The 13,426-nt window shown below is 41.4% G+C and overlaps 2 protein-coding genes across 2 annotated transcripts; one reads left to right on the top strand and one right to left on the bottom strand.

Annotated features, from left to right (window-relative positions):
• Positions 1 to 1,326: 1,326 nt before the first annotated feature.
• LOC140364737 (uncharacterized) lies at positions 1,327 to 8,545 on the top strand. The gene is made up of 17 exons (XM_072451055.1): positions 1,327 to 1,536; positions 1,962 to 2,068; positions 2,134 to 2,264; positions 3,801 to 3,955; positions 4,028 to 4,183; positions 4,274 to 4,721; positions 4,876 to 4,977; positions 5,381 to 5,471; positions 5,783 to 6,000; positions 6,064 to 6,306; positions 6,377 to 6,475; positions 6,607 to 6,800; positions 6,868 to 7,042; positions 7,107 to 7,263; positions 7,338 to 7,491; positions 7,597 to 7,708; positions 7,966 to 8,545. Exons 1-17 carry the CDS (start codon positions 1,516 to 1,518, stop codon positions 8,139 to 8,141), a joined length of 2,739 nt encoding a protein of 912 aa, XP_072307156.1. The 5' UTR covers positions 1,327 to 1,515; the 3' UTR covers positions 8,142 to 8,545.
• A 409-nt stretch (positions 8,546 to 8,954) lies between these two features.
• On the bottom strand, positions 8,955 to 12,839 carry abcf2b (ATP-binding cassette, sub-family F (GCN20), member 2b). The gene is made up of 15 exons (XM_072451058.1): positions 12,719 to 12,839; positions 11,868 to 12,020; positions 11,580 to 11,792; positions 11,319 to 11,501; positions 11,028 to 11,199; positions 10,857 to 10,952; positions 10,685 to 10,787; positions 10,466 to 10,561; positions 10,197 to 10,316; positions 10,023 to 10,112; positions 9,848 to 9,958; positions 9,707 to 9,769; positions 9,494 to 9,622; positions 9,198 to 9,401; positions 8,955 to 9,127 (listed from the first exon to the last, which is right to left on the bottom strand). The coding sequence occupies exons 2-15, from the start codon at positions 12,016 to 12,018 to the stop codon at positions 9,008 to 9,010; spliced, it is 1,851 nt and encodes a 616-aa protein (XP_072307159.1). The 5' UTR covers positions 12,019 to 12,020; positions 12,719 to 12,839; the 3' UTR covers positions 8,955 to 9,007.
• Between the last annotated feature and the right edge of the window lie 587 nt (positions 12,840 to 13,426).

Here is a 13,426-nt window from a genome sequence, read left to right as displayed (position 1 = left end):
ACCGTTAGTCGCAGCCCTAATTACAGCGACTGCTATTGTTTTCAGTTTTTTATTTTTGTAAAGGGTTCAGTCTCAGTTTGGTCTTGATACTTGACTTGAAGCTGGATTAGTTTCTTTTTTTTAATCAAAGTGATCACATGATTCCTGTGGAAAAGGCTTTATATCTGAGCCCACGAGTCACTCAAATGTACTGTTTGAACAGTAGATTGTAGATGTTTCCATTTGGATCTGAAAGGAAATGTCCAATGATTTTCTGTAGTATTTGTTGAAATGATTTTAGTATAGATTAGTGTCTGATTTTGGACGCTTCTGACACCCATAGGTGTGTAAAATATGTATGTACATATGTATTTTTAATCCCCTAAACAGCCATTTAACACTCAAATATGGTACTTTCAGAGGGAGGAGGGGAGAGGAGGAGACTTTGACTTTACACTCACATTTATTGACAGCTCATTTTTAAAAACACACACAAACTCAGTCAAACATCATCAGTCCTGTTTTCACATCTACAAAAGTAAACGCAGCCCCCCCTCCTCACTGTCCACACTCCTCTAGCTCCAGTGTGCTGGACACATGCTCAAGTCTGAGTCATGCTGTGATCAGTTTCTTTAAAAGTTCCACAGGGTCCCGAGCAGCCCGACCCAGCTGCCTGGTTCCTTCGAGTGAGCCAGATGCTCATTTTTACCCGACCCAGTAGAAGGTTTGTTAAACCAAATAGGATGCCACCTATGTAATGTAGTGTTTCACAACCTAATGTACAATTATATTTATTGTGGATCATATGTTTCCGGTGTGTCATTCGGTTTGACCTAAAGCTGACACTAGGCGCGTTTGTGTTCAGCTGGGCTGCATGTGTGTAAATATTGATTCCCCCAACAGTCTGGCCACTAGTATTTCAACTTTAGATCATTGATCTATTAAAACAATTGACTGTAAAACATCATTTAGACCACACAAACCAGAAACAAGACGAACAACAAATGTACATCCGTTCATTAGGACAATAAATTACATTTGCGTTGGAGAAATCGCCACACCAAGAAAGAAGTCTCTGAAAATCACTCTCCGAAAGAGATAAAATAAGAGATAGCTTCTAAGCTTCAAAGCCAGTATGTGTTCCATAGTGGAATATACTGCCGCATGATCAAAGCATGCGAGAGGCAAAAGAGCGAAAGGGCGACCCCCTCTGGCGTGTTGCTGTTACTGTTCAATATTAGGTCAACATAGTGTCAAACCTTCTTACTTAATTATTTGCTTCTTAATATCTAATGTAAATTATACAATCGCTGGAGTTGTCTGATTAGTAACATGTATGTGTTTATGTTTTGTTAGTGCGCTGTTAACTGCTTTGGACATGCGCAGTTCGGTGTTGTTTATCCGCTTGTTGTTTCAGTGAAGGGAGAGAGAGAGGTCAGTGTTGTTAGCCGATTGACTTCTACGCAGTAAATCCCAAGTTGCTAATTCCAATGAAAGTGACTTCCATGCCTGTTTAATTACAGTTTCAACACCACCATGAGTACAGATGACTCCCCGGTAAGGATAAGCCAGCAACTTCACTTTGAAAACGAATGCGTTTAACTTGACATTAGCTCTTAGCCTTAGCTCTGGTAGCTAGCCGAAATGCTAACATTGTTTTTTTGTTGACAGTGTATGTGGTTCACACACGTGGAAAGGCTGATTAACTAATGCATATTTATCCCGCATAAGTTGCAAACCGTTTTATTTGCTGAATTTGGGCCTCAATGATCTCATAGCCAATGTTGTACTGCGACGTAGGCTCGAGAACTCTGTTGTAAACTTTGCACACAGATACTTGAACATGGACATTTTTAAACTCGAATCAATATTGCTTGTCTTTGTCATAGTCTTCGACTCTTAATCATTTGTGCATATTGTGCAACTAAGAGTACTATCCAATATCTTCAGTTTGATTGATGTTAATTGCAATTATTTTGCAGACGATTGGGGATTTTTTCCTCATTCTTTGTGAGATGGGGTTCACAGAAGAGCAGATTCAGGCAGCAGTACAGGCAGGACACTTTTCTGTGCCTGCGGCAGCTGAGTGGTAAGATCTTCATATCTCATCTATATAATCTTGTGAAGAAATACACTCTTCACTCTGATTAACAGGCTCCTACAGGGTCAGTCACCACGACACAGGTTAACACAGCAGTCATCACGACCAGCTGAAACTGCCATCTCTGCATTTAACCTCCCCAAAGAGCTGGAGGGCACTATTTCATCTCCCAGTGACAGTAGTGGTAAGCTCTCAATGTCTGTTATCATAATCCTTTTAATATATTTACTATCTTGCTAATGCCCAGTCTCATCAGAAGCAAAGCAGGCACAGCACTTGGATGGGAGATCACAGGGAATTCCAGGCGCTGCAGTGGGATGGCAGGGGCTGTAATGCACACTGTTGTAGTGTCTTTGGGCAAGACTACCCCCACCTTCCCTCCAGGGCCCATGTACACTGATGTATGAATAAGGCCCAATTTCAATCCCCAGTTATATCCACTACCATTTCAAAATGAGGGCCAAGGGAAAGGGCTGAAAACACAGCTCTTGTTTGGTTCCATTTTTTCATTTACATGCCAAGAGATGTGTGGTGGTGTTATAGAATATGTCTTAATGAATTAACCTATGTGACGATGATGATGGTGATCAGAATCAGAATCAGAAAAAGGTTTATTGCCATTTGTCGATAAACATAAAATTCACAGACATAGGAACATGTCCTGGTGGTTCGGTGCAACACAGACAACAAACACTCGGCATGATATGTACATAATAAATATAAGGTTATGTAGAGCAAGTAGAAGTGAGCAGTGCAGTGAGTGCAAGGTGATCACTAAATTGTTAAGTAAACTATGCTTGTGAAATTCAGCAGACTGATGCTGTAGTTATAGCTATTTAGTGTTTTTCAAAATAGACATTAATTCATTTTCTCCCGCTGGTTCCTGTTAGGGTTTGTGGGTGACTGGAGCATTTCCCAGTGACTTTGGGCTTTAGGCGGGGTACACCCTGGATAGGGGGACATAGAAACACAGACAACCATTCACTGGGGACAACTAACTGTTGCCAATTTGACCTAACACGTGCATACCTTTGGATGGTGGGAGAAAGCTGGAGAATCCGGAGAGAACTCACAGTAACATGGGGAGGACATGAAGACTCCACCCAGAGAGATCATGTGATGTTGGTCTGGCCAGGGCATTAAACCCACGATCTCCTTATTGGGAGGCTAGAGCTTTGATTGCTCCGCCACCATGGAAATTTGTGTAGCCTATATACTCAATTTGGTCAGACAATGGTGCGAAATAGGCAGTGTAAATGGATAAGGTGTTGACGTGCTTATTAAAATGACAATTAGTGTTCAACGAGAAGGAAACTTGTGGAGAGGTTCATTGCTGCCCCGCAGCGGCGTAACAGAGGCTGTCTCTTCCCGCAGATCTCTTGCTCGCACCAAGGCTTTGCTCACATGATCTGTACATCACTTGTCCCATACAGTGGTGATTGGAGTAATCACTCTGTTGGATAATGTTTAAAAAAAGTCCACTGTGGCAGAACACGAGGCATGCGCTGTGGTGTAATCCACTGGAGAGATAATAATGTGAAACATACAAATACGAAACGACTAATTGTTCCGCTTTCATCAGATTGCAGTGGCAAACAGGAAATAAAAACTCTAATGGCTACGATCTGGCATGTTCACAGTGTGTGTATATCATGTATGTTCATTAATATGCACCGTCCCGACCAAAATAAACAAATAATAATGAATTGTTTTGTTTTAGCCTGTTCCTCATTGGTGCTGAAATCATCACAGTCTGGCAAATTGTCCCCGGAGCTAGTTGAGTCCCGCATTAAACAGGACAAAAGTGACTTTGAAGAACAACAAAGACAACGTGTGGCACAGGAGGCCAGAGAGCAACGAAGGCAAAAGAAGCAGGTCAGTACGTTTTGTGTACTTTTCAAGACACAAAGAGGCCATGGGTTTGACATATTTTATGATATGTGTTAGGAACGTGAATTAGTCCTGAAAAAAATTGCACAGGACCGAAAGACATTACAGGAGAAGAATCAGACCAGCCCTGTGTCTGAGGCACCCCAGAGTAATGAAGGTCAGAAGCTTGGTGGAAAAAATCAGACAAACATGGAAAACAACTGCATTCTTATGGTGAGATAGAAAAAAAATTGCAATTATCAATACTACTTCTACAATAAGAATATTAATAATAATAATAATGGATTCAATCATTTGCTTCAGATTCGACTGCCCTCGGGTGAGTCGATGCGTGAGCGGTTCCCCGCAGATGCTCCTTTACGCACCGTTATTGAACATATCAGCGGACGCCATCCCTCCCTCACTTCCTTCTCACTTCTTCAGGGATTCCCACGAAAACGCTTTGGGGAGGCAGAGCTTGCTTGCTCCCTGCATTCGCTCGGCCTCACTCCTAATGCTGCACTTTGTATTCAGACAACTCCACCAGAAACGCCTCAGGAGCCCCCCAGCTCCGTCAGTCATGACAGAGCTCATGAGCAACATGATAACGCCCCGTCTGCTGAGCCTTCACCGCCCCAAATACCCGATCAAGACAGGGACCCAGGTCCTGCTGTCCCCCCCATGCTGCCGAATCAGCTTTGGGAAGAAGCCGTGAACTATGCTGGGATTCCAGAAATGGGCCATTTGCTTTCTGGTCCTTCACACAGTTGGGGTAATGCCTAATTGTTTCGTGTAGAAAACCTCTGCTTATATATTTGATATGTATTTATATTTTTTATACATATATATAATATAATATATATATATTCATTTTGAGATACCGGTATATTTATTTTAAAGAAGTTGTATTAATTGCTTTTGTACAGGACGAGGCCAGCGGTTGGTTCCTGGAGATGCTGATGAAGCTGCAGACGTAGAGGTTGATGTGGACCAAGAAGATGAAAGGGAGCCATATGACATTCTGAATGGTGCAACTTTGGTCTCTTTTCTCATGAGTTGTGATCACGCTGTACATAATTACACACGCTGTACAAACCACTTTACAGAGTGACGGATTAGAACATATTTAGGTGAATGCCCAATTCTGTTAAACATACAGAACAAGGGGACAACTTTTCATGTGTGTGGAAAAAAAGAGGCTTTTAGGGGCTTATAGTTAGTCAGCCAACATGCGTTTGTTCAAATTGTGTGCAAGGCCAGTTCATATTGAGCACACTTCTAGCGGAGCTTTACGTAGCCTGGAAGAAAGATGACTTCTCTAGAAGTGATTAGAGGTGTAGAGCGTATTTTATACTGCCTGCCTGTTTTTTATATAATGATGCGCCTGATGATTACTGTGAAAGTATAATTTGTGCTTCGTTATTTTCTTAGGAATGCCAAGGTTGCCTTTCTTTCCAGAGAATAGGATTCATGGAGGATTTGAGCCTAGACACCACTGGCCAGAGCAAGGCAATCGTCTCAGGTGAGTGGCTCGACTAAAACAAAACTCTACTGAAATGTTCTGTAATATTCTAGAATTTATGATGGGATTTAGAGTAATCATGCAATACTTGCTTCCGGGTCTCATTTTCAGTTAAATTCATTTATAATGAGATGGACAGCTTACAACAAAAATATTGCTTTACAATACCATTTGTTGGGTAAAAAATAAACTTGGTCCTTGAACTTGGCTGACGAATGAAGCCAGTATTATACTATACAAACAGAAACTAAAAGAAAATACAATTTGCAAATATTAACTCCTATAGTGAGTGTAGTATGTTTATGTTATAGGGAGGAGCACCTGGAGCAGGCTGTGGAGGGCCCAGTGGCACCCGGTGCACCCGGGGCATCGGGTCAGGCTGCAGTGGAGCGGCTTCAGCGCGCAGCTCAACAGAATGACGCACACGTTTCACAGGGGCAGCCATCACCCCCTAAACGGCCATTTAAAACCCCTAGTGTGCAGTCGCTGTGTGCCTTGGCCACACGAGCTGCCGTCAGCCTTATGACTGGTATGGATCTGGATATGACACTTAACATGTACTGTGTATTTGACTCAAACCTTTACTCTACAGCTCCCAGTATGCAGTACAGCAGCAGTCTGGCAGGGCTCACCCCAGAGTTGGCAGAACTTCTGCTCGAGCACATGTCTCGTGAGAGGCTCTTGCGTCCGCGCATTCTGGAATTATTTTTTGGTTGTCCATTGCGGAAGTTTGTACTTAACTGCTACCCTTATTCAACCAATGAGCTTCTGCGGCAGCTACGAGCTTTCACAGCTTTGAAACATCTTAGTCTGATCAACTCTCCTCTCATCACTGGTATGTCCATTTTATTATAGCAAAGAAAGCTTTTTGTTTTTGTGACGTTGGCATGTTGTATTTCCTCTAGATTCTGGATTATCTATTCTGCCTAGCCTGGTCAAACTCCAATATCTCAACCTAGCCTCATGTAGCAAACTAACGGATGCCTGTCTGCAGCATATCGCAGGTTCATTTTTTAAAAACTCAATACAATTAATGTGTACTTGCTAAACATTGTACATTAACATTTTAGTCATTCAGTAAATGTTTGTGTATATATTTCTTCCACTGTATAATTATTCCCCCCTCCTCTTAAAGGGTTAAAGAGCTTGTGTTTCCTGTCTCTGGACCACACCAAAGTAACAGACACTGGAATGCTGTTGTATCTTCAGTCTGCGCCCTTGTGTCTGTCGCAGCTCAGTCTGAATCAAACGGCTGTCACTGAGCTCACACTGGAAGCACTATCTTCATTTGTGCCTCAGCTGCGAGTCCTGAGCATCAAGCAGACCAAGGTAAGGACTTCTGTCAGACATGTTCAAAGTCGTTTGTGGTCTTTCTCACGTTTGTTTGTGTTTCCAGGTTAGTCATGTGACTGCTCTGTCACAAATGTGTCATCTTCAGACACTCAACCTCGATGGCACCAATGTGACGGAGGCATCACTGGAGCACCTTAGGAACCATCCCTCTCTCTCTTCGCTCAGTTTGACAGGGATCCATGTAGTGGATGGAAATCACACTTTGCAAATTATCTCAGGTTTGTACATTTTGTTTTAAGACCATGTAAATGTAGATTGTTTTATTCAAGGATTTACTTTTAGGTCTAAAGCTGACCCAGCTAACACTACCAGGGCGGCACTGTGTGACTGACATTGGGATGTCTGCACTGTCCACCCTGACTCTGCTCTGTGAGCTGGACCTAACAGACTACACTCTGGTCTCAGACCAAGGAGTCAGCCATCTCTCCTCTTTGACCAGGTTACTTTTTCTCTTTTATACTTGACAATGGTCTCTAAGGATGAGTTTTACTTTCAATTGTTTTTGTTTTTTAGGCTGAGAAAATTGTCACTTAGCAACACTCTGGTGTCAGATGCAGGTCTTCTCTTTCTGCAAGGCCTTCAGGAGCTTCAGGATTTGTGTTTGGATCGAACTGCAGTCACCAGCCGAGGGGTAGCAGACCTTATAGTCCGTTTACCACACCTTCAGGTGATTCATTCTTGTTTTATGGAAAATTTGGTCATCTATTTACATGTTTTAGATGTTAATACCTTCTTAAACTTTAGTATGATTTAGATATTGTTTTTTGTTTAGGTGCTGGGTTTAGCAAGCACACGCGTTGGAAACAATGTGGTGAGATTGGGTCTCATTTGCTGTAATCAGCTTGTAAAGGTCAATCTGAGTCGCACAAGAATCACAGACCAAGGTATTGTTCCTCATTTATCTTCAACTGTTATTTGTGAATCCTTATTTTCATGTGAAAAAAGTCCAAGACACTTCGACTGCATGAAAAAATCTTTATTGAAGGGACTTGTCTACACATTTCAGCCGAATGGGCCATCTGTGTGTGGATATGGATTTATTTCTCACTGTGGTCCTAAAGAGCACCTGAACTCACACACCCACTGAAGAACTAATCTATTAATTATTTCCATGTATTCATTGTGACTTTTCTTGTCTCAGGTCTGAAGTTTCTGAAACGTATGAAACTGGCTCAGGTAAATCTGGATGGGACTGGTGTGACGCTCATGGGCATTGCAAACCTCCTCTCTGAAACCAACATAAGCAGTATTCGAGCAAGCAGCACTCGCGTCATTCCACCTGATGAGGTCTCTGACGAGGAGTTTGAAACCAACTAAAATGCCTTGTTATTGAAAGCTCAACAGTCCTTGCACTCATTAGTCTGCTTGTACTATCACATACACCACCACGTGTCAAGTGCAGGCGGAGTCCTGCGCAGTTTAATACAATTACTGTTTACATTGATTTTATGTAATGGTGAATATAAATTTGGCAAATTTTGTAACTAACAAGTTACATGCTTTGTTTTTATCTGTTATTTTGCCATTTACATTTTAGTAATTCAAATGAATTGAAATCAAGGCAGACTGCTGGGATGTTTGGGTGTATGCAAGCCATGTTTGTACAGATGTCTTCTGTATAGACTTGAACAAGTAGTTTTCCCATTTTGTAGTTGCAGCTGTTTTAGAGCTGCTCTAAAATAAGGTATTTTAAAAGGTCTCCTGCTTGAGCAGTTTTGCACTACGGATTTAAATTGCCTTTTTCGCAATGTCTAATCTTGTGCTGAAGTTCTTAAACTACACAGCTAATGTCATTAAAATGTACTTGTTTGGAACCATGAAATTAAAAACTAAATTTAAACTGACTCATTTGTTATATACTTTAACCATTGTTTGAAACATCTTTATTGCATTACATGTTAAATAAGGCGCATTATATTTTTACACTAGTTAACTTTTAAATATAATAAACTATAAAGCTGATGCATACATGTTGGGGAAAATTAAAACATGACAGCACTACACTACATTCCATATGCACCAAGATGTTCGCAATAGTCAACCAATTGAGTATTTTTGAAGGAATGGAAGGACAAGATTCAGCTCATTGAGGCACTGCCCAAGACTTATTCAATAGAAGTGTCCCATGAGGCTTAAAAGAAGTTGCGTTTATTCAGGACAGTATAGGTTTAAACCAAGAGACTTTAAATATCATGCGCTTGCTGTTTCTCAATCTTTGTTTTCAAATGTTCCTTGTATGCCAAGATGTCCCTGTTCCACTTGGTGATTGTTTGCTTCTCACATACCCAGATCTCCTGAGCCACCTATTTAAAATAAAAATGCATGCATTAGTTGCAAATTAACTCAAAACGTAGATAAACAATGAATATTTACCTGCTGAATGAGTCTGAAGTCGTGGCTAACAAGCATCACTCCACCGTCATAGTCATTGATTGCATCCGCCAAAGCATCAATGGTTTCTATGTCCAAGTGATTCGTAGGCTCATCAAGGAACAGCATGTGAGGGTTCTGCGAGGCCAGCCAAGCAAAACAAACCCTGCATTTTTGACCATCCGACAAGTTCCTGATAGGACTGACCTGGGTTTGAAATGCAAACAATGTATCATAATTATTAGAAATTGAAAGAAAAAAAAAGAGACCAGTAGTACTCCACCTTTGGCCATCCTTACCTGTTGTTTTCCAGTCAGACCGTAACGCCCGATGATCTTTCTCATCTCTTCCTTCTCTTTGATCTCAGGGAAACATTTCAACATATACTCCAGAGGAGATAGGTCCAGCTCCAGTTGTTCTGTGAGATGCTAAAAAAAAAAAAAAAAAAAGACAAATATACATTTCAAACTGCTGTAGATGCCTATGACTGAAGAAACAAAAAAGAATTTTACCTGGTGGTATCTTCCAATCTTGACGTGTGAATGTTTGCGAATCATGCCATCACATGGTAGAAGCTACAACACACACACAAAATGATATACTGCAACAATAGTCACATGCTGTATATAACAAAAAAAAAAAAGTGTACTGACCTCTCCCATTAAGAGTTTCAGGAGTGTGGACTTCCCAGCTCCATTGGGCCCCACAAGAGCCACTCGTGTATCCAGATCAATACCAAACTCAAGGTTTTTATATATGTGCGGCTGAAAGATAATATAAGTTATATTCACAAATGTAAAAAGATTTGTCTGGCAAATGTTCACTTACTGTGTTGTCACTGTACTTGAAGCTCACATTCTGAACCATGATTACAGGTGGAGGAATCTTTCCACAGGAAGGAAAACAAAATGACAAAGTCTGTTGGAGACACACAAAAACCTTTGTAACAAACTCACGTTACTACTGGCTCCTTGTTTGACAAAAATCAGCCTGTTACATTACCTTGTCATTCACAACTTTTTCAGTTAAACCTGAAGCCACCATTTTTTGCAGAGTTTTCTCTTTGCTTTGTGCCTGTCGTGCCAATTTAGCAGAACCGTGGCCAAATCTGGCAATGTAATTCTAGAAAAACAACATGTAAATTAAAAATAGAGTAGAGCAAATAAATTAAGCTGTATTCAAAACAAATAAATAGAAGGTACATCATACTGATGTTTTTCATTGAATACAAGTCAAGTACTGCCTATCTGTGTAGATCAAATAATAATTACCTTCATGTGTGCTATCTGGTCCTGTTCCCAGTTGAAGCGCTTCATTTGGTTCTCTTCCAGCTCTTCTCTGGTTTTTGTATACTGGTCATAGTTACCCTAAAAAGTAACAATAGAGCTGCATGGTCACACATGAGACTAAACAGACTACTACTAATAACAGTGGCAATTTTAAATAGATCACTAAACATTGTGATGGATCTGAAAATCATGGTTACTTACAGTGTAGTATTTGAGTTTTCTCTGGTGCAAGTGAATGATGTTGGTACAGACACCGTTGAGGAAGTCTTGAGAATGTGAAATCAGGACAAGGATTCGCCTAAAGCTAAAGTAAATAAAAATGCATTTCATTAGATAAAATAATATTTCATTAGAAGGTAACATCTGAACATACGATTTGAGCTCTTCTTCCAGCCAGACACAGGCATCCAGATCCAAGTGGTTTGTGGGTTCATCCAAGAGCAGCATGAAGGGCTTGATGAAGAGGGCTCTGAATAGATAGAAGTGTATGAATGTATTTTTCAAAACTACAAGTATGGTATGCACCAAGATTAGTAACGAGTACCTGGCCAGAGCAACGCGCATTCTCCACCCTCCACTGAAGTCCTTCAGCTTCTTCTGCTGCATCATGGGGCTGAAACCTAAACCATGGAGGATCCGGGAAGCTCGTACTTCTGCCTGATCTGCATCCAACTCTTCCAAACGCTCATACAGCTCCATCAGCTTCTCACACTCAGCTTTATGGGCAAGAACAGCTTCAAGTTAGCAAAACAGTACAAACGCCACACTACTCGATGATTGTCGAGACCAAGCTAATATTGGTTTGCTGCAGGACATATTTGGCATGTTCACTCACAGTCCTCATGAGCAAGTCGCTCAGCCTCCTTTTCCAACTTTATTCTCTCTTCATCCACCTCCATAACACACTGAAGAGCGGTCTTTTCACTGGGAGACATCTCACGGCTCAAGTGATAAATATCTATGTGCTCGGGAATAGGAATCTCACGAAGTCCAATGGCTGACAGTAACATAGATTTTCCTAGAAGTCCACAATACATCGGTGAATATTCAAAAATTGTAACTTCTGATTTCAGTACCGCAATATTAAGTTGCATACCGGTGCCATTTAGGCCAAGAAGACCATATCGTCTGCCGGAGTTTAGCTCAAGGCTGGTGTCTGACAGCAGCTCCATTCCATGGAAAGTGAGCGACAGGCTGCTGATGTGGACATCAGTGCTGTTGGGGTGCGAGGCAAGGACGCCTGTGACAGCCCGCGCCTCAGTCTTAAGCAGTTCAAATTCATCAAGTTCCTTTGTCAAACTATCAATACCTGAAAACAAATATTTTGATCACAAGTTTATAGATTCAAGGCATTCATCCAATTCTAAAAAGACACAACACCTACCATTGCTTTCAGCTCCGTTCTGCTGAGCCTCAGCCTCAGGTTGCTCAGGTTGTTCACAGTCATCGGTCCCATCTTCAGGCTTCTTGCGCTGACGGGCCTTTGCTGCCTCCTTCTTCTTTGCTGCCTTCTTCTTGGCCAAGTCTGACGGCATGACTGTTCAACAGAAAAAGAGTACATTAACCTACAGGTGGTATAAATTTAAATAAAACAGAACACTTCTGGATGACTCTGGCTATTGTCAGCGTTCTTGCGTTATTATATCATCCAGTCATGATGGAAATTCTAACAATGAACTGATAAGTTACGTAAAGTAGCGTCATGGTTACAAGACTTTCCTGAATTGGTCCATCAAAAACCATACTGCCTTAACTTGTGAATTCAAGGAGGTGGGCTTACGACATAGAAAATTATTATCTACAAAAATACATGGTTTCAACCCCACATGCAGGCCGGCACATCTGTCTCACTGCGTTATAGCGCCTGCTATCGAGCTAGCCTGTAGCTAACGCTGGTTAAAGGCCTATTAATACTCCGTGACATATGTCATTACATGGACATTTAGATGTCAAGAATTTAACATCTAATACATTTGAAATCAAAGAATGTCATCCGAAATATTTATCATAAACCCAGATGTTATAAACGGCTAATTAATGCGTTCGCAACATTGCTAAGCTAACCGGTTTAGCTACGACAGGCCTCGGCTCAAGCTCGGCTCAAGCTTAATTGATGAAAGGCCAGCACAAAATACGATACAACCACGAATAACGTTTGGGCGTGAATTACACTACTATATCCTATATTTTATGTTCAGCAATTGTCACCATAAAACAGTTCAAAACGCAACTTACCTAAACGAATGAGTGGGAGCACACCGTGATCTCGTGTTCACTTTTGCCGGGTGCGTGTGCCGCGGCTGAACCAATAGACAGGCCAAAAATGGTCATAAAGGGCGGGTAAGAGTTACGTCATAAGGCCGAAGGGGGCGGAGAAGGATGACCATATATGGGCAGGGAGGGCGGAACTGCCTCCTCATCTCCAGAGACTGCGGCGAGGGACCGTTACCATAGCAATTAACATTTCAGAATCAGAATTAAAAAAGCTTTATTGCCATTGTGAATGAACAAAATTTACACGCATAGGAACTTGCTTTGGTGGTTCGGTGCAACATATAACGATGAACAATAATGAAAACAAGATGTATAGAATCAGAAAGGGCAAGCATTGACGAAAAACAATTTAAATTTACAATAAGACAAAAAATTAAAATAAGCTTACTATGTACACAAAATGTACAGTTAAATTTACAGATGTAGTGCAGAAAGTGAACAGTGCAGCGAGTGATTAAATAGTAGTTAAAGTGACAGGTGTTTAAGAAGTGTTAATGAGTCCAACTGCAGAGGGAAAGAAACTGTTCTTGTGGCGGAAGGTGGCGTCCTCAAACTTGATCAGCTTTACGGAGTCATGTCTGGAGGTGCAGCAGTTTGTGTACAGGGAGAAGAGCAGGGGAGAAAGTACACAGCCCTGTGGAGCACATTCTTCCCCAGCCGCACACACTG

This window comes from Eucyclogobius newberryi, unplaced genomic scaffold, assembly GCF_026437365.1.
Source record: "Eucyclogobius newberryi isolate DKJ021-1_F unplaced genomic scaffold, fEucNew1.0.hap1 SCAF_18, whole genome shotgun sequence".
NCBI classification, from domain to species: Eukaryota; Metazoa; Chordata; class Actinopteri; order Gobiiformes; family Gobiidae; genus Eucyclogobius; species Eucyclogobius newberryi.
This window is presented reverse-complemented; position numbering and strand designations above follow the sequence as displayed.